General features: G+C 48.6%; 1 protein-coding gene across 2 annotated transcripts in view; it reads left to right on the top strand.

The window, feature by feature from the left end:
* LOC144500872 (RING finger protein 145-like) overlaps positions 1–25,279 on the top strand; it is a 39,038-nt gene extending 13,759 nt beyond the window's left edge. For both annotated transcript variants that reach the window (XM_078224349.1, XM_078224357.1), the window contains exons 4-10: positions 1,502–1,737; positions 2,927–3,105; positions 5,554–5,694; positions 9,778–9,960; positions 10,789–10,936; positions 16,410–16,766; positions 22,177–25,279. In XM_078224349.1, the coding sequence (XP_078080475.1) occupies positions 1,502–1,737; positions 2,927–3,105; positions 5,554–5,694; positions 9,778–9,960; positions 10,789–10,936; positions 16,410–16,766; positions 22,177–22,854 (1,922 nt within the window). In that variant the 3' untranslated portion in view covers positions 22,855–25,279. The remainder of the gene's footprint in view (positions 1–1,501; positions 1,738–2,926; positions 3,106–5,553; positions 5,695–9,777; positions 9,961–10,788; positions 10,937–16,409; positions 16,767–22,176) is intronic.
* The last annotated feature ends 807 nt before the right edge of the window (positions 25,280–26,086 follow it).

The following is a 26,086-nucleotide window of genomic DNA, read 5'->3' as shown; positions in this document are numbered from 1 at the left end:
CCATTGCGCCTGGACTGGACTTTTGCAAGAACTTCCCAATTAGGCCCACTCCCCATGCAGTAGGGCGTGACAGTCAGGTTTCCAGTCATGACCTCTGACCGTCACAGAGTCACAACGTCCAGAAGAGGCCCTTCGGCCCAACGGGTCTGCACGGATAAATCTACACTAATCCCACTTTCCAGCACTTGAACCTTGAATGTTATGACATTTCAAAGAACAAAGAACAATACAGCACAGGAACAGGCCCTTCGGCCCTCCAAGCCTGCGCCGCTCATGTGCCCACTAGACCATTCTTTTGTATCCCTCTATTCCCAGTCTGTTCATGTGGCTATCTGGATAAGTCTTAAACGATCCCAGCATGCCCGCCTCAATCACCTTGCTTGGCAGTGCTTTCCAGGCCCCCACCACCCTCTGTGTAAAATACATCCCCCTGACATCTGTGTTGAACCTTGCCCCCCTCACCTTGAACCCGTGACCCCTTGTGTTCGTCACTTCCGACCTGGGAAAAAGCTTCCCACTGTTCATCCTATCTTTGCCCTTCATAATTTTATACACCTCTATTAGGTCGCCCCTCATCCTCCGTCTTTCCAGGGAGAACAACCCTAGTTTACCCAATCTCTCCTCATAGCTAAGGCCCTCCATACCAGGTAACATCCTGGTAAACCTTCTCTGTACTCTCTCCAAAGCCTCCACGTCCTTCTGGTAGTGTGGCGACCAGAACTGGACGCAGTATTCCAAATGTGGCCTAAGCAACGTTCTATACAGCTGCAACATCATATGCCAACTTTTATATTCTATGCCCTGTCCAATAAAGGCAAGCATGCCATAGGCCTTCTTCACCACCCTCTCCACCTGTGCTGCCACCTTTAAGGATCTGTGCTCATCCACCTGCCTTTTGAAGGTTGTGAGGTTTCTTGCCTCTAATATGCTCCCAGAGTTCCCGGCTCCCATCACCCTTTGGGTGAAAAACATTTTCCTCAGAGCTTCTCTAAACCTCCTGTTCATCACCTTAAAATGATGTCCCTCGTTATTGACCCTTCAAATAAGGGGAACAGCTGCTTCTTATCCACCCTGTCCATACCTCTTTAAATCTTATACACCTCAATCATGTCCCCCCTCAGCCTTCTCTGCTGTAAAGAAAACAAAACAGCTCACCCTATCCAGCCACTCTTCATAGCTCAATTCTCAAATGCTCCATCCCAGGCAGTATCCTGGTGAATCTCCTCTGCACCTTCTCTCTCCAGTGCAGTCACATCCTTCCTACGGTGAGGTGACTAGATCTGCACACTGTAGACCAGCTGTGGTCTCACCAAAGTTTTGTACAGAACTTTCAACTGAGCTTCAGACATGCTGGTTCGGTGCATTGGCTGTGCTGAATTCTGTGAGGCAGCAGTGCTCACCACCGTGCCGCCCCAATCTGAGTTGTGAGGAAGTAGCTTTTGGAGGTGTTGGGGTTGTAAGACGCTCCTTGCACTAAACTCAACGTTTTGCGTACCTGCAGGTCAGCTCCTGGTCTCGTCTCTCTGTGCTTTCTTCATGAAGCCCAAACCGTTCTGGTTGTTCTCGGCCCACCTGCTCCCCCTGCTGGCCAGGCTCTGCATGGTCCCCCTCACCATGCTTCTGGCCCTCAACAAGTTAAGCATGGTCTTCACCGGCCTCGGGGCGCTCTACTTGCTGCTGTGCAATATATTTGTACCTTACAACCTGGTCAGATCTGCCTACCGAGAGGTCGTGCAGGTAGGACTGCTCCAAACCATGGGGCGCTTAAATAAATCAGTTCACGGGTAGATGGAGGAACGATTTCCTTTAGGTGGCACAATGAGGTGGCACAATGAGGTGGCGTAACCCGAGCGCTGGGCCATTCGAGTTTGATGCCAGGAAGCATCGGCAAATCCAGCTTGGGGGGGGAAGCCACGGTCGAAGTTATCCGGCCTTTCCCGCCGGCTGGATCTTCCAGTCCCGCCGGCTGGATCTTCCAGTCCCGCCGACTGCGACCACTCGCTGCAGGTTCCCCCCTGCAGTGCAGGGTGCGAACAGCGGGAAAACCCGATGATGTGGCAGCGGGACCGGAAATGGGGCAGGGTGGAAAATCCTGCCCACCCTTTCCAACTGATTCTCTGGAGATTTGTTTTGAAGAAGTGTCAGGGAGGTTTGCTGAGGGCAATGCTGCTGATATGGTGCACATGGATTTCCAAAAGGCATTTAATACAGTGTCACACGCCAGACCGGAGAGCAAAGTTACAGTTTGTAGAATAAAAGGGAAAGAAAGGAACATGGTAACAAAATTGGCCGAATGGTAGAAAACAGAGAGTGATGGTTAATGGAAGCTTTTCAGACTGGAAGACGGTGTGTAGTGCAGGGAAACCTCCCTGCTGGTTCTGAGATTGGAATTTGACCCACAGCCCAGGTTCAATTCCCAGTCAGGGATTGAAGAATCATTTATTTGTATTTTTAATTTTTTTTATTAATGCCACAAGTAGGCTTACATTAACACTGCAATGAAGTTACTGTGAAAATCGCCTGTTCGGATCATTGCACCTAACCAGCGCATCTTACGGACTGTGGGACGAAACCGGAGCACCCGGAGAAAACCCATGCAGACACGGGGAGAATGTGCAAACTCCACACACACAGTGACCCAAGCCGGGAATCGAACCTGGGCCCCTGGCGCTGTGGGGCAGCAGTGCTAACCACTGTGCCGCCCATGGCTCCCAACATGGTAGCTGAGTGCAATTCTTTATCCATTTTGCCCTCCTTTATTCCCTCATCCCCAACTCTTTTCCAAAGTTAAGACGCTGAAGAGGTGATAGTTTTTGAACGGATTGTTGTAATACTAGTGAGGCAATGCTAAGCTTGTATAGAGGGTGCGATGGTTGTAGTTGACTCCTTATGGATGGGTCTGCTTTGTGTGTGTGTTTGTGTGCAGGAGAGTGAGCTGTACGGCGTCCTGGGCTTGGGGGTGATGCTGTGGAACCAGTTTGCCGTGCCAGCGCTCTTCACCACCTTCTGGCTGGTCCTGTTTGTTGCTGAAATCTACTTCTACCTGAGCTCTCGCAACCAGCCAGTGGCTTCCCACGAGGGCCTGATCTTCGCTTTCCTCACCAGGTACAGTTGGGATGCTGTGTCTCCGGTTAAAGAAAGTCTCAGACCACCTTTAATTAAAATGTGACAACGTTCCTGTTTGTTTTTCATGTACAATTTGGGTTTCTCCAATTCCAGGAGAAAGGAATTTTGTTTCTATTGATTTTGGTTGGCAGCTGGACTCTTGGTAGAGGTGTTAGAGTCATAGAAATATACAGCAGGGAAACAGGCCCTTCGGCCTAACTCGTCCATGCCAACCAAGTTTCCTAAACTGAACGAGTCCCATTTGCCTGCATTTGACCCATCTCCCTCTAAACCTTTCCTATCCATGTACCTGTCCAAATGTCTGGTGGCAGAGTGGTTAGCACTGCTGCCTCACAGCGCCAGGGACCCGGGTTCGATTCCAGCCTCGGGTGACTATCTGTGTGGAGTCTGCACGTTCTTCCCGTGTCTGCGTGGGTTTCCTCCGGGTGCTCCGGTTTCCTCCCACAGTCCAAAGATGTGCGGGTTAGGTTGATTGGTCATGCTAAACTGACCCTAGCATCAGGGGGATTAGCAGGGTAAATATGTGAGTTTATGGGAATAGGACCTGGGTGGGATTGTGGTTGGTGCAGACTCGATGGGCCGAATGGCCTCTTTCTGCACTGTAGGGTTTCTATGATTTCTATAAATGTTGTAATTGTACCCGACTCTACCACCTACTCTGGTGTTGCCAAGCAATAATTTATTACTGACTTTTTTTGTACAGTCACGTTGGATGAGAGGTAAATAGTGATCAGGTTACCGGTGGAGAACTTCCAGACTTTGCTTCAAAATAGTTGCTGTGGCCAAACAATCTAAATAAAGCAGCACCTCTGACACTGCAGCACTCTCTCAGTACTGCACCAGAGTGACAGCTTGGGGCTTTATGCTCAGATGGGGTTTGAACCCTTCTGACCCCACAGGTGTTGCCCACTGAACCACAGCTGACTCCTTGCGGTTGATGGGAATTAGATGGGTGCAGGCTACGTTGTGGTGCCTGGAGCAATGAGTGCTTCTACACACACACACTGAGAACCAGTGATCTGACCGAGTGCAGGCAGCGACATAGCGAGGCCCGGTTTCTGTATTCACCAGGAATAAGCAACCAGCGGCAACCCAGACTGCCTTTTGGCATCTCACCCGAGACCCACATGGACTGATTAGGTTTTTATTTATTTGGCGAATGCAAAGTCCCTAAGACAAGCAGTTTATTTTGGTCCTGCTGTGTTGAGTGCAGATAGGCCTCCGCTGAGTCTGTGGATTGAACACTCTTCTATGACATGGTGTATAGTTTGCTCTCTCCCATAGGTATGTTGGGGGCTGGCACTAATGCCCCATCTATCGAGGTTGGCCAAGCAGGGACCATGGCCAATCCTCAACTTGTTGAGGGTGGATCACTCTCTCCTTGGAAGGTTGAAACCAGGCAGTTGTGGGGTTGGGTTTGAGGCCAGGTACTGATTCGGAGCAATGTAGCCTCTGGAACCTTGGGAAGGGAATCAGCTCTATACTTGAAGTGAAGATTTGCAAGATGATAGGGTTGCTGGGGCGAGGGGGGGGGGGGGGCTCTACTAATTGTAAGCTCTTTCTAAGAGACTAATGGCATGATGGGATGAGTGGCCTCCTTATGTACTATCCTCTCACCTTGAGAGTGAGTGAGTGTGCGCCTGTGGTTTGTGCGCCTGTGGTTTGTGCGCCTGTGGTTTGTGCGCCTGTGGTTTGTGCGCCTGTGGTTTGTGCGCCTGTGGTTTGTGCGCCTGTGGTTTGTGCGCCTGTGGTTTGTGCGCCTGTGGTTTGTGCGCCTGTGGTTTGTGCGCCTGTGGTTTGTGCGCCTGTGGTTTGTGCGCCTGTGGTTTGTGCGCCTGTGGTTTGTGCGCCTGTGGTTTGTGCGCCTGTGGTTTGTGCGCCTGTGGTTTGTGCGCCTGTGGTTTGTGCGCCTGTGGTTTGTGCGCCTGTGGTTTGTGCGCCTGTGGTTTGTGCGCCTGTGGTTTGTGCGCCTGTGGTTTGTGCGCCTGTGGTTTGTGCGCCTGTGGTTTGTGCGCCTGTGGTTTGTGCGCCTGTGGTTTGTGCGCCTGTGGTTTGTGCGCCTGTGGTTTGTGCGCCTGTGGTTTGTGCGCCTGTGGTTTGTGCGCCTGTGGTTTGTGCGCCTGTGGTTTGTGCGCCTGTGGTTTGTGCGCCTGTGGTTTGTGCGCCTGTGGTTTGTGCGCCTGTGGTTTGTGCGCCTGTGGTTTGTGCGCCTGTGGTTTGTGCGCCTGTGGTTTGTGCGCCTGTGGTTTGTGCGCCTGTGGTTTGTGCGCCTGTGGTTTGTGCGCCTGTGGTTTGTGCGCCTGTGGTTTGTGCGCCTGTGCTCTTTCCACTTTAACATACTTGAAGGTGCAGGCTATCGCGCAGAACTGCATTGATCTTGTTGGATGTTTGATGCACCTTTGACCTCCTGCCTTTGACCTCTTGCAGTGTGGCCGGGTCCTGCATTACTCCGTACTCGCTGGTGGGCCTGACTTTCGCAGTCTCTCGCTTGTCGCTGGGCATGCTCACCCTGTGCAAGTTTTACCTACAGGGATATTCAGCCTTTGTCAATGGAAACCTCATGCACAGGTAAGGGGAGTACAATGGTCTGGGACACTCCTCAATCTACGACGGAAAGAACTTGCCCGTCTGCGGCACCTTTCACCATCTCAGAGGTCCCAACGCATTTTACAACAAAAGGTTTTGAAGTATAGTCACTGTCATGATTTATGATGTGGAGATGCCGGCGTTGGACTGGGATGGGCACAGTAAGAAGTCTCACAACACCAGGTTAAAGTCCAACAGGTTTATTTGGAATCACAAGCTTTCGGAGCGCTGCTCCTTCCTCAGGTGGGTGGAGAGGTAGGTTTCACAAACACGGCATATATAGACAAAGACACAATTGCAAGATAATGGTTGGAATGCGAGTCTTTACAGGTAATCAAGTCTTTACAGGTGCAGACAATGTGAGTGGAGAGAGGGTTAAGTACAGGTTAAGGAGCTGTGAATTGTCTCAAGTCAGGACAGTTATTAGGATTTTGCAAACCCAGACCAAATGGTGGTGGTTACATGTAGTATGACATGAAAGCATGATCCCGGTTGAGGCCGTCCTCATGTGTGCGGAACTTGGCTATCAGTTTCTGCTTAGCGATTCTGCGTTGTGTGTCTTGAAGGCCGCCTTGGAGAACGCTTATCCGAAGATCAGAGATCTGGTGATTGTCGCGTGGTGTCTGTTCATCCGTCGTCTGCATAGTCTCACCGATGTACCATGCCTCGGGACATCCTTTCCTGCAACGTTGGCCGAGTCACATGAGTATGTACCGTGTACCCAGTGGGTGGTGTTCTCACGTGTGATGGTGGCATCCGTGTCGATGATCTGGCACGTCTTGCAGAGGTTGCCGTGGCAGGGTTGGTTCCAAATAAACCTGTGAGACTTTAACCTGGTGTTGTGAGATTTCATACTGTTATAATTTAGGTAACCGATTTTCACACAATGAGATTGCACAACAACCAACTTGATAAGGACTAGATAATTTTCTGATTCTGGTTGACAATAAATATTGAACGAGGCGCCCGCGAGAACTGCCCTACTCTTCTTCAAAATGGTGGCCTCTTGCACGCCTGCTGAGAGATGCAGATGAGGCCTTGATTTAAAGACTAACTTGAAAGACAGTGCTTGCGGCAATGCAGCACTCCCTCAGAACCCCACTGGGAGCATCAGCCCGAGTTCACGTGGGGCTTGATATCCACGACTGAGCTCTGAGGTGATGCTGGTTGAGGGATGAATGTTAGTCGGCTGTATGAGCTGTGGTGACAATATCCAAAGTTAGACATAGTCATAGAATCCCGATAGTATGGAGGGAGGCCATTCTGCCCATCGAGTCTGAACCAACCACAATCCCACCCAGGTCCTATTCCTGCAACCCCACAGATTTACCCTGTTAATTCTTCTGACATTAGGGTCAATTTAGCATGGCCAATCAACCTAACCACATCTTTGGAGTGTGGGACCAAACTGGAGCACCCGGAGGAAACTCATGCAGATACGGGGAGAATGTGCAAACTCCACACAGACAGTGACCCGAGGCCAGAATTGAACCTGGGACCTTGGCGTTGTGAGGCAGCAGTGTTAACCACTGTGCCACCATACTGCCCTAGTGAGTTGTGAGGGTGGGTGTCACTGATTGTAACCCAGTAGGAGGATTGTGGGTGGCAATGAGAAGGTGAACAGATACATGGATGGAACTGGAGGTCATATGCACTGCATGTTGTGAGTTCAGCAGGAAGATACTTGCCTGGGTTGGGCAATGGAGATGGGAGGAAAGATCTATCACCAAGAGAGATCTTTCTTTCTTTCCTTACATGGCATGTGGGCGTCGCTGGCTGGGCCAGCAGTTGTTGCCCATCTTGAATTACCTTTGAAGTGAGTGGCTTGTCAGGCCATTTCAGAGGGCAGTTAATAGTTAACCACATTGTTGAGAGTCTGGAGTCAAAGAACAGTACAGCACAGGAACAGGCCCATCTGCCCTCCAAGCCTGCGCCGATCACGTTGTCCTATCTAGACCAACCACCTGTATCCCTCTATTCCCCGTCTGTTCAGAGTCTATCCAGATCTTAAATGTTGCTAACATGTCGGCCTCAACCACCGCACTTGGCAGTGCATTCCAGGCCCCCACCACCCTCTGTGTAAAAAATCTTCTCCCGCACATCTCCACTGAACCTTTCCCCCCTTACCTTGAACTTGTGCCCCCCTGTAATTGTCATTTCTGCCCTGGGAAAAAGCTTCCAGCTGTTCACCTTATCTATGCCCCTCATAATTCTATAAACTTCTATCAGGTTGCCCCTCCGCCTCCATCTTTCCAGGGAGAACAATCCCAGTTTATTCAATCTCTCCTTATATCTAATACCCTCCATACCAGGCAACATCCTGGTAAACCTTTTCTGCACTCCCCCCAAAGCCTCCATGTCCTTCTGGTAGTGTGGTGGCCAGAATTGGACACAGTATTCCAAATGTGGCCTCACCAATGTTTTATATATATAACTGTAACATAGTTTGCCATCTTTTATACTCGATGCCCCATCTGATGAAGGCAGGCATGTCATGTGTGTCATGTGTGTGCCAGACAGGGTAAGGGTAGCATAGTCTCAGAATAAGGGGTCAGCCATTTCGGACTGAGATGAGACATTTCTCCACTCAGAGGGTTCGGGAATCTTTGGAATTCTCTACCTCAGAAGGAAGTCAGGTGGGAATTGAGGTGGAAGTCCGTTATCTTGCGAAGAAGGGTTGAGCAGTTTGGGCCTGTATTAATTGGAGTTTAGAAGAATGAGAGGCAATCTTAGAGCGATTATATAGGATTCTGAGGGGGCTTGACAGGGTGGATACTAAAGGGATTTTTTTGTTTTCATTTTTATGGGATGTGGGCATTGCCAGCTAGATCAGTATTAATTGCCCATCCCTAATTGTCCTTGAGGATGGTTCCTCTCATGGGGAAATCTAAACCTATTGGGCATAGTTTAAAGATACTGAGTCTCCCATGTAGACAGATGAGGGCAAGTTCCTTCATTTTGAATGACAGAGCAGGCTCGAGGGGCTGAATGGCCTACTCTTGCTCCTAAGTCCTATGTTCTTCTGTCAGCCTTTGGAATTCTCCTCCACTGACAGCAACGGGGGAAGTTCATTGAATATGTTCAAGGCCGAGTTCGACAGATCTTTAGTTGATAAGGGAGTTGACAGAGAAGGGGGAAGAGGCAAGAAAATGGCATTAAGGCCAGCATAGGGGAGGCGATGGCTGTGTGGTATTATCGCTGGACCATTAATCCAGAAACTCAGCGAATGTTCTGGGGACCCTGGTTCGAATCCCGCCACGGCAGATGGTGGAATTTGAATTCATTACAAAAAATCTGGAATTAAGAATCTACTGATGACAATGAAACCATTGCCGATTGTCGGAAAAACCCATCTGGTTCACTAATGTCCTTTAGGGAAGGAAATCTGCCATCCTGACCTGGTCTGGCCTACATGTGACTCCAAAGCCACAGCAATGTGGTTGACTCTCAACTGCCCTCAGGCAACTAGGGATGGGCAATAAATGCTGGCCAGCCAGCGACGCCCATGCCCCACAAATAAATTAAAACAAAAATTGGGTCAGCCATGATCTTATTGACTGGCAGGGCAGGCTCGATGGGACGAATGGCCTCCTACTATTTCTCCTTTGAGTTAATCACCCTATCTCAGTGAAGCAAGTTACATGGGAGGGGGTGGCACAGCAGTTAGCACTGCTGCCGCACAGTGCCAGGGACCTGGGTTCAGTCCCCAGCTTGGGTCACTGTCTGTGTGGAGTTTGCACATTCTCCCCGTGTCTGCGTGGGTTTCCTCCGGGTGCTCTGGTTTCCTCCCACAGTCTGGAAGATGTGCGGGTTAGGATTGGCCATGCTAAATTGCCCCTCAGTGTCAGAGGGGCGAGCTAGGCTAAATGCATGAGGTTATGGGAATAGGGCCTGGGTGGGATTGTGGTCGGTGCAGACTCGATGGGTTGAATGGCCTCCCTCTACACTGTTAGGATTCTATGAGTGAGGGCTGTGCTTAGTTTCAACATCTCCTTTTAATATATTTAAATAATAATTCCATGTGATGCTGCTTCTGACTCGCTGTCATTCTATTCTTTGCATCAGAGGTGTGACGGAAGGCGTGACCTTTCTGCTGTTGGCCCTGCAGACGGACCTGATTGATCTGCATGCTCTGCAGCGGACGTTCCTGCTCAGCATCATCCTCTTCATCATCCTGGCCTCCATCCTGCAGTCGATGCTGGAAATCACTGACCCCATTGTCCTCGCACTGGGAGCTTCCCGAAACAGGTGAGTGAGATTGGGGGTGTGGGTGGCAACCTGCGTGATGTCACTCTGGAATCAGGACCCACCAGCATCCTCTTCTCAACCGGGGCAGCACGGTGGCACAGTGGTTAGCACTGCTGCTCCACAGCGCCAGGGACCCGGTTCAATTCCCGGCTTGGGTCACTGTCCACATTCTCCCCGTGTCTGCGTGGGTTTCCTCCGGGTGCTCCAGTTTCCTCCCACAGTCTGGCAGACTTGCTGATTAGGTGCATTGGCCATGCTAAATTCTCCCCCAGTGTACCTGAACAGGCGCCGGAGTGTGGCGACTGGGGGATTTTCACAGTAACTTCATTGCAGTGTTAATGTGAGCCTACTTGCGACATTAATAAATAAACTTAAATAAAACCTTCTCCCCCCCCTTATTCTTCAGTGCGTTTTGGATCCCAGCCATCTCCTTGTACCTCTTCTCAAGTGCCTGTTATTCTTCATTGAGCTCCAATGCTCATTGGGAAGCTGGTTGACCACTGGGGCATCACAACTGAACCTGATTCTCTCCTGTGTTGACTGGCATGTTGGGCTAATGAGGGGTTGCTGTGTATCGATCACATGTTTGGCTCGTACACCCTGGCTGCAGGGGAGTGCGGGGGGGGGTGGAGATGTGCTCCCTAGTCTCCCCTGGGGGGAGGGGGAAGTCACACCCCTGGAAGAGTGTGGGAGTTGATCGCACTTCCCAATGTAGAAACTGGTTCACGATTCCCAATTATGGGCAATGAAATGAATGAAGTTTAATGGGGCCAATCATCTATTTCTGACTTGAATTTGACCTTTTTGTTGTGTTTTCCACCACCTCAGGAGCTTATGGAAGCATTTCCGTGCCGTCACCATGTGCCTTTTCCTGTTGCTGTTTCCCAGTTTCATGGCCTATCGGATTGCACAGTTCTTCGAGATGGACTTCTGGCTGTTGATAATCATCTCCAGCAGCGCCCTGACCTCTCTGCAGGTGAGTGGGGTCAAAGGACACATTGGTACATATTAATAATCAGGGCTTGTTGCTCTAGGACAGATCTCCCAAATTTGCAGTTGACAGAAGCAGAAGATAGGAGCAGGAGGAGGCCATTTGGCCCTTCGAGCCTGCTCCGCCATTCATTACGATCATGGCTGATCGTCCAACTCAATAGCCTAATCCTGCTTTCTCCCCATAACCTTTGATCCCATTTGCCCCAAGTGCTGTATCCAGCCGCCTCTTGAATATATTCAATGTTTTGGCATCAACTACTTCCTGTGATAATGAATTCCACAGGCTCACCACGCTTTGGGTGAAGAAATATCTCCTCATCTCCGTCCTAAATGGTCTACCCCGAATTCTCAGACTGTGATCCCTGGTTCTGGACTCTCCCACCATCGGGAACATCCTCCCTGCAACTACCCTGTCTAGTCCTGTTAGAATTTTATAAGTCTCTTTTAGATCCCCGCTCATTTGTCTGAACTCCAGCGAAAACAATCCTAACCTAGTCAATCTCTCCTCATACATCAGTCCCACCATCACTGGAATCAGCCTGGAATTAACCTTCACTGCACTCCCTCGAGAGCAAGAACATCCTTCCCCAGAAAAGGAGACCAAAACTGCACACACTACTCTAGATGTGGCCTCTCCAATGCCCTGTATAGTTGTAGCAACACATCCCTGCTCCTGTTCTCGAAATCTCTCGCAATGAAGGCCAAAACAGAGGAATGTCGTCAGTAATGAAGAGGCTGGCAGCAGAGTTGAGGAAGACAGGCTAGTGGAATGGACAAGCACATGGCAACATTGGGAGCTGTAACGTGGTTGTAGTTAGCATGATGATGAGGAGGAGCAATGGGAAGTATGTGGTATGATTTTAATGACAGTACAGATTTCTGGTGGCACAGTGGTTAGCACCGCTGCCTCACAGCACCGGGGATCCGGGTTCAATTCCAGTCTCGGGTTACTGTGCGGAGTTTGCACGTTCTCCCCATGTCTGCATGGGATTCCTCCGGGTGCTCCAGTTTCCTCCCACATGCTGGTTAGGTGGATTGGCCGTGCTAAATTCCCCCTTAGTATCCCATGATGTGTAGGTTAGGTGGATTACCAGAATAAATATATGGGGCTAAGGGGATAGAGCCTGGGTGGGATTCTCTGTTGGAATCGGTGCAGACTCGATGGGCTGAATGGCCTCCTGCACTGTAGGGATTCTGTGATTCTAAAGCAGCAAGGTTTGGAGTATATAGGCAAATATTAGGCGGTAGAGGAATTAATTGAGAACGCTGTTTTTAAAATGTCAAAGAGCAAAGAAACGTACAGCACAGGAACAGGCCCTTCGGCCCTGCAAGCCTGTGCCGATCATGATGCCCCAACTAAACTACAAAAAAAACCTTCTGCCCTTACTCGGTCCGTATCCCTCTATTCCCTCCCTATTCCTGCACCCATCCAGATGCCTCTTAAATGTTGCTAACGTTCCTGCTTCCACCACCTCCTCTGACAGCGCGTTCCAGGCACCCACCACTCTCTGTGTGAAAAACTTCCCCCCACATCTCCCTTAAACTATCCCCCTCTCACCTTGAACCTGTTCCATTTTGTAATGTCATATGGAGGCATTGAGTGCAGAAGCAAGGGAGTTGTGATGAACTCTGCCAGTCACTGGTTAGGCCTCAGCCAACCAATTATCTCTAATTCTGGGCACCGTAATCTAGAAAGGCCTTGGAGAGGATGCAGAGAGGAGATTTCCCAGAATAATGACGGGGAAAAGGGGCTTCAGTTAGGTGGAGAGACTGGAGAAGCTGGGGCTCTTCTCCTCACAACAGAGAAGGTCAAGGACTTAGTCGAGGTGTTCAAATTTATGAACGGTTTGAAAGAATAAATAAGGCGCAACTGTTTGCAATGAAAGCAGAGTTGGTAACCAGAGGAGATGGACTTAAGGTAATTTGGATGTGAACCAGAGGAGAGATGAGATTTTTAAAAAATCTAACTAATTCTGCTCCAGAATGTACTGTCTGAAAGGATGACTGAACTAGATTCAATTTTAACATCTAAGGGAATTTAATAGATTCTTGAAGGGTTAATAAAGCTTTGCTGGGGTTGGGGTAAAAGAGGAGGGAAATCTTGACTCTCTGTGCGGAATCTGCACATTCTCCCCATGTCTGCGTGGGTTTCCTCCGGGTGCTCCAGTTTCCTCCCACACTCCAAAGCTGTGTGGGTTAGGTTGATTGGCCATGCTAAATTGCCCCTTAGTGTCAGGGGGACTAGCAGGTTAAATATGTGGGGTTATGGGGATAGGGCCCGGTGGGATTGTTGTTGGGACAGCCTCGACAGGCCGAATTACCTCCTTCTGCGCTGTCGGGATTCTATGGTATTGGGACCAATGGAATTGCTTTCAAAGAGCAAGCACACACACAGTGGGCCAAATGGCCACCTTTTGTGCTGGAAGTTTCTCAGTAAATAACACCAGGTTTGTAATTGATTTGTGTGTGTGCGTGTGTGTAGAGTGTGTGTGTGTAAAGCGAGGTGTGGGGTTGCAGTCTGAGCACTGACTACAGTTAAAATACAGCTGCAAGTTAGGATAGCAAGTGTGCAGAAGGAACGCTCTTGTTATGTAGTTGAGGAGTTACACTGGCCACTGTGTATTGTGAGCAAATCCGTGTAAGCAGTGAGGATGGTATTTGATTATTCCTCATCCCCAATGCACATTTTTCACTTGCCCCGTGCACTCTGTGTCACAGGGACAGGAGCCCAGGACCAGGACTAGACCTGTCACTGGGAGCTACAATTCTTCCCACTTGGATCTAAGAAGGGCCAATGGGAACATTTTCTCAATGGGGAGAGTCTAGAAGTGTCCACACACACACAACTCTGACGACCAGTGTACAAGTACAAGGAATGATCAAAAAGGCGAATGGAATGTTGGCCTTTACCTCGATTCCACTAGAAAACAATAGAGAAGGAAGTGATGTTTCAGTATTATACAGCCTTGATCAGACTCCATCTGCTCCAAGCATTGTATCTCAGGATGATGTATTAGTCTTGGAGTGTGTACAGTGGCGATTCAGTTTAGGTCAAACCCTGTGCTCTATCAGTTCTGGGAGTGTTTGATGGGACAGTGTAGAGGGAGCTTTACTCTGTATCTAACCCTGTGCTGTACCTGTCCTGGGAGTGTGTGATGGGGGATAGTGTCGAGGGAGCTTTGCTTTGTATCTAACCCTGTGCTGTACCTGTCCTGGGAGTGTTTGATGGGACAGTGTAGAGGGAGCTTTACTCTGTATCTAACCCCGTGCTGTACCTGTTCTGGGAGTGTGTGATGGGGACAGTGTAGAGGGAGCTTTGCCTTGTATCTAACCCCGTGCTGTACCTGTCCTGGGAGTGTTTGATGGTCATGATGTGGAGATGCCGGCGTTGGACTGGGGTAAACACAGTAAGAAGTTTAACAACACCAGGTTAAAGTCCAACAGGTTTATTTGGTAGCAAAAGCCACACAAGCTTTCGAGGCTCTGAGCCCCTTCTTCAGGTGAGTGGGAATTCTGTTCACAAACAGAACTTATAAGACACAGACTCAATTTACATGAATAATGGTTGGAATGCGAATACTTACAACTAATCCATTGTTTTGTTTCTTAAAGACTGGATTAGTTGTAAGTATTCGCATTCCAACCATTATTCATGTAAATTGAGTCTGTGTCTTATAAGTTCTGTTTGTGAACAGAATTCCCACTCACCTGAAGAAGGGGCTCAGAGCCTCGAAAGCTTGTGTGGCTTTTGCTACCAAATAAACCTGTTGGACTTTAACCTGGTGGTGTTAAACTTCTTACAGTGTTTGATGGGACAGTGTAGAGGGAGCTTTACTCTGTATCTAACCCCGTGCTGTACCTGTCCTGGGGGTGTTTAATGGCAATGTGTGAGAAAGGAATTTTAATGAATAGAGATGATGCTGATAGTGTGTGTGTAGTGAGAGAATGTGACACATCAACAGATTCTACTATCATAAACGTCAAGATGACACAGTAACCACATTATCTGACAAATGTGGTCATTCGCTTAGATTAATGAACCAAGAATGATCCTATTGTACGTGTACTCAGTGGATGGATTAAGCAGCAGCATAGTTAGATGCCAGACAGCTTACTGTTTTGTTAATCAATGGTAGAAGGGCGGTGATGTAATGCTATAATGTTACAAGTACAAAGGAGGAGTAGGCCATTTGGCCCCTTGAGCTAATCACCTACTCAACTACTCCTTTCACTATCCCCACGTCCCTTAATTCCCAAAAATCTGTTAGTCTTGAATGTATTCAGTGACTGAGCTGCCACTGCTTGCCAGGGTAGAGAACTCCAAAGATTCACAATCATTCGAGTGAAGACATTTCTCCTCAACTCAGTCCTAAATCTGAATGCTGAGATTGAGTCTTGGATTTTGGACTCTCCTGCCAATGCTCTCAGTGTCTGTCACTGGGAATTCTTATCCATTCCGATTAGATCCTCCCATCCCTTTAAACTCCAGACACTGGGGAGGCGATGGCCTAGTGGTATTATCTCTGGACTATTAATCCAGAACCTCAGCTAATGTTCTGGGGACTCGGGTTCGAATCCTGCTAGGGCAGACTATGAAATTCGAATTCAATAAAAATTATTTGGAACTAAGAATCTACTGATGACCATGAAACCATTGCCGATTGTTGGAAAAACCCATTTGGTTCACTAATGTCCTTTCGGGAAGGAAATCTGCCGTCCTTACCTGGTCTGGCCTACATGTGACTCCAGAGCCACAACAATGTGTTGGCTCTCAACTGCCCTCTGGCATCTAGTGATGGGCAATAAATGCTGGCCAGCCAGAGATGCCCATCTCCCAAGAATGAATTAAAACTGAACTATGGGTACATGGTGATGTTAGGGAGTTGTGATCAATCTTAGAAAGATGCAATGCAGAGGTGATCCTGACAGATGACATGCTTTTGATACGACTCTGATTGTGAATTATTCTTAGTACCAAACTCATGGGCACTACGTGTAAAGTTTTAAAGTTTGTTTATTTATTAGTCACATTAACACTGCAATGAAGTTACTGTGAAATTCCCCAGGTCGCCACAATCTGGCGCCTGTTCGGGTGCACTGAGGGAGAATTTAGTATGGCCAACGCACCTAACCAGCACGTCTTTTGGACTGTGGGAGGAAACCCACGCAGACAAGGGGAGAAGGTGCAGACTCCGCACAGGCAGTGACCCGAGCTGGGAATCGAACCCAGGTCCCTGGTGCTGTGAGGCAGCAATGCTAACGACTGTGTCACCGTGCTGCCTTGTGGTAATGGGCTGGGTTAGCATTTTGATCAATAATAAGATGTTCATCGGCTTTACCTGCCCATCAAGCTGGTCCTAAGGGCAAGGATAAATGATGAGCCCTGTGAGGTCAACACTGCTGGACGCAGAATGGTCACCTTGTCCCAGTAATGAAACGCTCCTCTCTTTTTCCAGGTGACTGGGACTCTCTTCATCTACGGGCTGTTTGTGGCGGAGGATCTGCGGAGAGAGGCTATCGAGAACCTGGAGGACATTATCTACTACGTGAACAGCTCGTGCCGTGTGCTGGAGTTCCTCGTGGCCGTGTGCGTGGTGGCGTACGGCGCGGTGGAGTCCATCTTCGGCGAGTGGAGCTGGATGGGGGCCTCGGTCATCGTCGTCCACTCTTACTTCAACGTCTGGCTGCGGGCGCAGGCTGGCTGGAACAGCTTCTTCCTGCGCAGAGAGGCAGCGCGCAAGATCAGCTCGCTGCCCTGCGCCACCCCACAGCAGCTTCAGGACTATGCTGACGTCTGTGCCATTTGTTACCAGGTAGGGTCGCGGTCTCTGTAGGAAATGTGGTGTGTGGTTGCGGGTGGGGATGGGGGTGGAGGGGTGGGTTTACCTGTTACTTGTGGGTGGGTTGGGTGCGGGGCGGGGGGGGAATGCCAGATGATGACCACAAGGAGGAAGCACTTGTATCATTTGGAAGTAATGAAGACGGGAGTCAGACACAAACTTGATCTCCAGGTGGTAGCAATAACTGGTAGCAAGTTATCAAGGAACGAGAGACAGCAATTCGGCATCTTTGGAGAGGGGTTTGCTGGTGCTCCCCAGTCAGTGCAAGGGGTGGTTGGGCCTGTCTCTGAGCGTGGAGGGATTGGGTCGCCATTTTCAAGTGGGGACGCATCTCGGAACAGCAGGGCTGGCTGACGGGTTGTCCGCTATACATAAATTAGCATCCATCAGATGGGAGAATCTCACCGAAATGGACACTGTTAACACCAGCGGGAAACCCTCCATAAGACATAGGAGCAGAATGAGGCCACTCGGCCCATCGAGCCTGCTACGCCATTCAATCATGGCTGACATTTTTCTCATCCCCATTTTCCTGCCTTTTCCCCATAACCCCTGATCCCCTTATCAATCAAGAACCTATCTTGATCTCCAACTTTCCCACTGGTGTGAGCACTCGGTCCCAATTCGGGAGAATCGCTGCCAGATTATCATTCAAACTACTTTTAGTCATTTTGTCATACAGCATTACTCCCAGGCAATTTAAGTCATACAGCGGCACGGCGGCACAGTGGTTAGCAGGGACCCGGGTTCAATTATGGCCACGGGTCACTGTCTGTGTGGAGTTTGCACATTTCCCCTGTGCCTGCGTGGGTTTCCTCCGGTTTCCCCCCACAGTCCAAAGATGTGCTAACCCGCCATGGTAAACTGACCCTAGTGTCAGGGGGATTGGCAGGGTAAATGTATGGGGTTATGGGAATAGAGCCTGGGTGGGATTGTGGTTGGTGCAGACTCGATGGGCTGAATGGCCGCCTCCTGCACAGTTTGGATTCTGTGGTTCTAACAAAATGTTGTTTCTCATAAACGATAGCCTTCCTGTTTAAAAAAAAATCTAACTAGCAGAAATTCAAACTGAACCACTTAATTTAAACTGTGGTTAAAGAGTAAAATCCCTGGATGCTACAGACCCTAAAATAATTTTGGATAATGCTCAAATAATCTGCTTTAGGGATGGAGGAGGGATCAGCATGGGGTAGAACAATTGGGAAAACCTTGTCCCTCCCCGCACCTCCTCTTTGCGGGATCTTTTACCCGGGGGAGGGGTGGCAGGGGATAGACTGTGTCTCAGTTAAATATCCCCCCCCCCCCTGAAAGATGGCACCTCTGTCAATGCAACACTCCCTCAGTACTGCACTGGGAGTGTCCATCTGGATAATTGTGCTCAAGGAGTGGGACTTGAACCCACAATCCTTTGTCAAGCTATCAATAAAGAACCATAGAGACCCTACAGTGTGGAAGGATGCCATTTGGCCCATCATGTTTGCACTAACTCACCTTCTGAGTCAGAGGTGAGAGAGCTGCCAATGAAGTCCCAGCTGACACCTATAGGGTGCAAAGTTGGCGCAGTGGTGGGCTGAATGCTGACCTTGGGGCTGTTGGTTGAGGGGGTGGGTGCGGGGGGAGGGAATGAGGTTGAGAAACTTATCAGTATGAAAGGAGGCCCATTGAACCTGCACCGACACCAATCCCACCCAACCCTATCCCCGTATTTACACTGCTAATCCCCGGACACTAAGGGGCAATTTACCATGGTCATTCCACCTAACCCGCACATCTTTGGACTTGGGAGGAAACCGGAGCACCCGGAGGAAACCCACGCAGACACGGGAAAAATGTGCAAACTCCACACAGACAGTGACCCATAGTTGGAATTGATCCCGGGTGCCTGGTGCTGAGGCAGTGGCGCTAACCACTGTGCCACCCTGAGGACTTGCCTAAAGATCATGCTTTTGCTGCACAATGGCTGGGTTAGCCCACACTTTTTGCTTTTGTTTTTCATGGGATGCGGGCATTGCTGACAAGGCCAGTGTTTGTCACCCCTCTCTAATTACCTTTGAACTGTGTGGTTAGGCCATTTCAGAGGGTAGTTAAGAGTCAACCACATTGCAGTTGGTCTTGAGTTGCATGCAGGCCAGACCAGGTAAGGACAGCAGATTTCCCTCCCACAAGGATAAATAGGATCATAAATAAGACCCTGACATAGGAACAGAAATAAGCTACTCAGCCCATCGAGTCTGATCTGTCATTCAATGAGATCATGACTGACCTGATGTAATAATCCTCAAACTCCACTTTCCTGCCTTGTCCACATAACCCTTGATTCCCAAAAATCTGTCTCAGACTTGAACATACTTAACAACCCAGCTCTCTGTGGTAAAGAATTCCACAGATTCACTACCCTCTGAGGGAAGAAATTCCTCCTCATCTCTAAATCCCTTGCTCTGAGATTATGCCCTCTGGTCCTAGACTCTCCCACAAGGGGAAACAACCTCTCATCATCTACCCTGTCAGGCCCCCTGAGAATCCAGTAGGTTTATTAAGTCACCTTTCATTCTCTTAAACTTCACTGAGTACTGGCCCAACCTACTCAAACTCTCCTCACAAGAAAATCCCTCCATACCCAGGATCAACCGAGTGAACCTTCTCTGGACTGCCTCTGATGCCAGCATATCTTTCCTTAGATAAGGGGACCAAAACTGTTCACGGTATTCCAGGTGTGGTCTCACTAACTAGGGGTGGCACAGTGGTTAGCACTAGTTCGATTCCCGACTTGTCTGTGCAGAGTCTGCACGTTCTCCCTGTGTCTGTGTGGGTTTTCTCCGGGTGCTCCGGTTTTCTCCCATAATCTGAAAGACGTGCTGGTTAGGTGCATTGGCCATGCTAAATTCTCCCTCAGTGTTACCCGAACAGGCGCTGGGGTGTGGCGACTGGAGAATTTTCACAGTAACTTCATTGCAGTGTTAATGTAAGCCTACTTGTGACACACATAAATAACCAGTGATTTGTATAGTTTCAGCAAGGCTTCCCTAATTTTAGACTCAATTCCCTTTGAAATAAAGGCCAACATTCCATTTGCCTTCCCAATTACCTGCTGAAATTGCATGCTAGCTTTTTGTGATTTATGCACAAGGTTCCCCAAATCCTCCTGAGCTGCGGCTTTCTGCAGTCTTTCTCCATTTAAATAATATTCAACTTTTCTATTCTTCCGACCAAAGTGCAGAACTTCACCTTTTCCTCCCTTACATTCCACCTGTTAATTTTTTTCCCCCTCTGTCGACTCTTTGCGTTATCCTTCCCACCTATTTTTGTGTCAACTGCAAACTTAGCAATCGTACATTCACTTCCCTTATCCAAGTCATTAATATATAATGTAAATAACTGTGGCCCCAGCATGGATCTCTGTGGCACTCCACTAGTTCGAGGTTGCCATCCTGAAAATGCCCCTTTAATCCCAACTCTGTCTTCTATTAGTTAGTAACAGTTTTAACAACACCAGGTTAAAGTCCAACAGGTTTATTTGGTAGCAAACACCATTAGCTTTCGGAGCGCTGCTCCTTCGTCAGATGGAGTGGAAATGACTCCATCTGACGAAGGAGCAGCGCTCTGAAAGCTAATGGTATTTGCTACCAAATAAACCTGTTGGACTTTAACCTGGTGTTGTTAAAACTCTTACTGTGTTCACCCCAGTCCAACGCCGGCATCTCCACATCATGACTTCTATTAGTTAGTCAGTCCTCTATCCATGCTACCCCCAACATTATGGGCTCTTATCTTATTGATATCCTTTTGTGCAGTACCTTATTGTGTGCTTTTTGGCAATCCAAGTATATTACATCCACTGGCTCTCCTTTATCTATCCTACCCATTAACATCTCAAAGGATTCTAATACATGATGGGTATTTATTGGGAATTCTCCTGTGCTCGTTATATAGGGGGAGACTGAAAGTGTGGCTGTTAGGCTGGAGGTGCATGACATGTGAGGTGTGTCTCTAAGACCAGTAAAATTGCTTAAGTTTATAGACTTCTAGGTTCGAGCTCCGTCTTTCACTGCCTGGCCATTCGAGCTCGAGTAACCTGGCCTCAAAAGGGTTAAATTACAAGGCGAGGTTGCACAAAACATTGTCGTATTCTCTAGAAAGATAAAGGAGGACTCGATTGAAGTTTTCAGGATATTAAGGGAACAGAATAGAGAGAAGCCATTTCTGCTGATTTGGGAAACCTAAAGTAGTTCTCAATTGGGGTATTCACGGTGAAGTTGCTCCCACAGACATCTTTATTCCTTTATGGGATGTAGGCATTGCCAGCTAGGCCAGCATTTATAGCCCATCCCTAATTGCTCTTGAGAAAGCAGTGGTGAGCGTTAGCATTCATTTTGAGGGGACAAGAATACAAAAGCAGGGATGTGCTGCTGAGTCTTTATAAGGCTCTGGTCAGACCACATTTAGAATATTGCAAGTAATTTTGGGCCTCGTATCTAAGGAAGGATGTGCTGGCCTTGGAGAGGGTCCAGAGGAGGTTCACGAGAACGATCCCAGGAATGAAAAGCTTGATGTATGAGGAGCGTTTGAGAATTCTGGGTCTGTACTCGATGGAGTTTAGAAGGATGAGGGGGGATCTCATTGAAACTTGCAGAATACTGAGAGGCCTGGATAGAGTGGATGTGGGAAGATGTTTCCATTAGTGGGAGAGACTTGGATCTGAGGGCTTAGCCTCAGAGTAAAGAGAGGACCCTTTAGAACCGAGATGAGGAGGAATTTCTTCAACCAGAGGGTGCTGAATCTATGGAATTCATTGCCATGGAGGGCTGTGGAGGCCAGGTCATTGAGTGTATTTTAGACAGAGATAGATAGGTTCTTGATTGGTGAAGGGATCAAAGGTTATGGGAAAAAGGTGGGAGAATGGGATTGAGAAACTTATCAGCCATGATTGAATGGCAGAGTAGATTTGAAGAGCCGAACATCCTAATTCTGCTCCTGTATCTTATGGTCTTATGACTTTCTTGAATGGCTGCTGTCTATGTGGTGTAGGTACACCCACAATGCTGCTGGAGGGAGGGGTGGTGCGGTTCCAAGATTTTGACCCGGCGACAGTGAAGGAACGGGACTTATTTCCAAGTCAGGATGGTGAATGACTTGGAGGGGAACCTGCAGGTGGTGGTGTTCCCATGTATCTGCTGCCCTTGGCATTCTAGGTGGTAGAGGTTGTGGGTTTGGAAGGTGCTATTGAAGGAGCCTTGGTGAGTTGCTGCAGTGCACCTTGTAGATGGTACACACTGCTGCCACGGAACACTGGCAGTGGAATAAATGGAGATTGAAGTATTTGCATTTGTGGTTGTGATATATATAATAGTGTTTGCCCCTTGTGGTTTTGCTTTTTCCCCCTCAGGCCATGAGAGCGGCTGTTGTGACGGTGTGTGGACATTATTATCACTCTTCCTGCCTGCGACGGTGGCTGTACGTGCAAAAGACATGCCCCATGTGCCACCAACTCATAAACCCATCGCCTCCTCCACCAGAACCTCCCCAACAGGCTGGGGATGAGGAGCAGGGTCATGAGCAGCAACTGGTCCTTCCAGAAGACGGGGATCCAACTGGTATTGCTGCACCTTCCGGTGGTGACGAAGAGCAGGCCGAGGTCGCAGGCTTTGGGCCCAATTCCAACGGAGGCGGGAAACTGCAGTGCGGTTGTCAGGAGAATGCCACGTGCAAACACGAAGGCCGAGAATCCCCGCACAGGACAGAATCCGGAGAAGCCGAATCTTCGGGTGGGGACTGGGAATCCGGAATTCCAGAATTGGAGGAAAGGGACTCAGTGGAGATCGCAACGGGAAAAGAGAGCCCCAACTGCGAGAAGACTCCTTCCGAGGCGTTAGGCCGCAGACTGAGCACAGACGGAGAGAACAAAATGGACACTGTGTGCAGTGAGTCACCAGTTGTCGACCAGGACTTGAAACAATTTCCAGACACAACAGGAACACCGACAGAAAGTGGGGAATCTTTACCCATTTCCGAAAGCAACGACCCCTCAGGAATAGCAGTAACTTTACAGGATGAAGAGAGTTGACCATGTTAAAACTTGGGAAATGAGGGAGAAGATAAAAAGATATGAACTTGTGTTACAGTTAAAACACAATTGGCTTTTGTTGGCAATCAGACCATGCACAATATATTTCTATATATATATATATATATATAGGAAAGTTGAATGCTGACCTTTATTTCAGTTTGACCATTATTCAGTGGCAGCCATTTTGGAAGTCACTTGGTTACTGAGAAGTCAGGAAAGGAAGGGGTCAAAGTTGAACCAACCTATCTATGGCCTCACTTAAGTATGACACATTGAGTATGTTGGCTCCTGTCCAGGTATCGTATTTCACCATGGTTGCTGCCGTGTAGAACCTCACTGGTGGCACCATGTCAGAAGCCTGAGCTACCCAGGAATGACAAAGTGAAAATAAGGTGTCCCTCTCTGCCACCCCAATTTTTATTTATTTATTCATGGGTTGTGAGCATTGCTGGCTAGGCCAGCGTTTATGGCCCATTCTTAAATGCCTTTTAGAAAGTGATGGTGAGCCGCTGTCTTGAACTGCTGCAGTCATATGGTGCAGGTACACCCACAGTGCTCTTAGGGAGGGAGTTCCAGGGTTTGGACCGAGTGACAATGAAGGAATGGCGATTCTAGTTCCAAGTCAGGATGGTGCGTGATGTGGACAGGAATTTGTAGATGGTGGTGTTCCCACGCATGGCGGCATGGACAAGTTGGGCCGAAGGGCCTGTTTCCATGCTGTAAACCTCTATGACTCTATCCCATGTCCTTCTCAGTGGTAGAGGTCACGGGTTTGGGAGGTGCTGTTGAAAGAGCTTTGATGAGTTACTGCAGTGTATCTTGTAGATAGTATGCATCAGCCTTCATTTTTCTCCTGTTCCTGCATCTCCTATCCATTGACGCACAGTCCCCTTTTATCAATATATCTCAGGACAACCACACTTACCTCTACTAACATGGGAATCTGAATTACAAGCAGAAAAAGACCTGGTTCCATTTCTTTCTCAATAAAGAACGTGTCAAGTGAATGCCCCATGGTCAGAACGGAAAAAGTGAGAGATTATTAGGGTTTTTTAAATAATCATTTACAATGTGGGCTTCACTGGTTAGGCCAGCATTTATTGCCCATCCCTAGTGGTCCTTGAGAAGGTGGAGGCAAGCTGCCCTCTTGAACAACTGCAAGCACAATGACAGAGAAAGTGAGGCGGGGCGGGGGGAGACGCAAAAAGGAAACTCTGTGGATAGGGTGGAAGGAAGGCAGGAGAGATTAATTGTCAAAGGTGATGGTGTCGGAGCAAAGGGAGACGATAAATAGAGAAAAGATGGGACTAGAGGAGGTGTAAATGACAATAGCAGCACCTTTACCAGCTTTTGCGATCGCAAACAGTGTTTATGATCTGAAATTGTTAAACTGAATGTTAAACCGAGAAGATAGCAGAGTATCTGGCCAACAGGTGATGTGCTGTTCCCTGAGTTTCCATTGGATGTCATTGGAATGTCATTAGTGGCGGCACGGTGGCACAATGGTTAGCACTGCTGCCTCACAGCGCCAGGGACCCGGGTTCAACTCCAGCTTTGGTTGACTGTGCAGAGTCGGCATGTTCTCCCCGTGTCTGCGTGGGTTTCCTCCGGCTGCCCCAGTTTCCTCCCAGTCCAAAGATGGGCAGGTTAGGTTGATCGGTAAATTGCCCCTTAATGTCAGGGGGATTAGCAGGATAGATACATGGAGTTGTGGGGATAGGGCCTGGGTGGGATCGTTGTCAGTGCAGGCTTGATGGGCCGAATGGCCTCCTTGTGCACTGTAGGGATTCTACGATTCAAATTGGTCTATTCTCTTAACCAATCTGTGAGAGGGAAGGTTAAGATTGACAGGTTAAACTACCAATGGTGGATCTGTGTGCGCACACGGTTTAGAGGTCATGTGATGAAACCTCCATTGATGGGTCCAATAGGGGTGACAACCCTAAGACCCCCCCCCACCCCCACCCCATTCCCGCCAGGTTAAAAACCCATTTGATCCTTCCACTGGTAGCCAGGGGAAATGGCGGAGGAAGTGATATTGTGCTTTGCAGATTCCCTTATTTATCTCTCATGCCATCTTCCAATAGGCCAAGGGGGGGAAACGGCGGCAATAGCCAGTGAAAGTCCAGGAATCTCACTCGTTTGACATCCTGATTCAGCACAAGGAAGTTCTGTTATTTCTTTTTTCGAGATGCAATGGTTGATTCCATATTTACTGAAGTACACCAGATTTGTGCCTTTGTATTGTTAATGTTCTTCTCTTGATCGACAGTTTCTTATATTCTGCATTTTAAAATGTTTCACCCGGATGTTTTGACCTGTGCATGTTTTTTGGGGGAGTCGAATTGTAACTGGAAAGTTATTTTATTCCTGCTGTGCTAATTCCTTGTGCTTCTACAATTAAATTATATCAGTGACTACACCTCACAGTGTATTGCATTGGGCACGACCTGCGTGAGGGCCTCCTGAAGCTCTTAACGGTTTAAATTATGAGGGCCGTTTGCATAAACGTGGCCACCTTTCCCCGGACGATGGACAATTCAAGGGGGAATCTAATCAACGTTTTAAATTGAGGTTTAGTGGGGTGGATGAGGAGAACATAGAAAATAGAAGCAGGAGTAGGCCATTCGGTCCTTTGAGCCTGCCCCGCCATTTATTTTGGGGAGAATGTGCAGACTCCACACCAGTGACCCAAGCCAGGAATTGAATCTTGGTCCCTGGCGCTGTGAGGCAGCAGTGCTAACCACTGTGTCGCCGTGCTGTCCATGAGGTACAGGGCAAAGATCACAGACGGAGAATTATTGTTTCTCGTCCAGAATCAAAAATCTAATGGTGTATTCTTTCAAAAGGGACCTGGGTTCGAATCCCGCCACGGCAGACGGTGGAATTTGAATTCAGTAAAAAAAAAATCTGGAATTATGAATCTATTAATGACCATGAAACGATTGTCGGAAAAACCCATCTGGTTCACTAATGTCCTCTAGGGAAGGAAATCTGCTGTCCTTACCTGGTCTGGCCTACGTGTGGCTCCAGAGTCACAGCAATGTGGTTGACTCTCAACTGCCCTCTGAGGGAAACTAGGGACGGGCAATAAATGCTGGTCAGCCAGCGATGCCCATGTCCCATGAATGAATCAAAAAAAAAAGGCTGAAGTTGATGAGGGATAATCCACTTTTACTGTAGTGATGGCTTCCACGATGGTAGCAGCACATAGAGATAAATTAGTCTT

The sequence above is a fragment of the Mustelus asterias genome, chromosome 1 (assembly GCF_964213995.1).
Source record: "Mustelus asterias chromosome 1, sMusAst1.hap1.1, whole genome shotgun sequence".
Taxonomy (NCBI): domain Eukaryota; kingdom Metazoa; phylum Chordata; class Chondrichthyes; order Carcharhiniformes; family Triakidae; genus Mustelus; species Mustelus asterias.
Note: the sequence above shows the minus strand (reverse complement) of the source record. Positions and strands in the feature narration are given on the sequence as shown.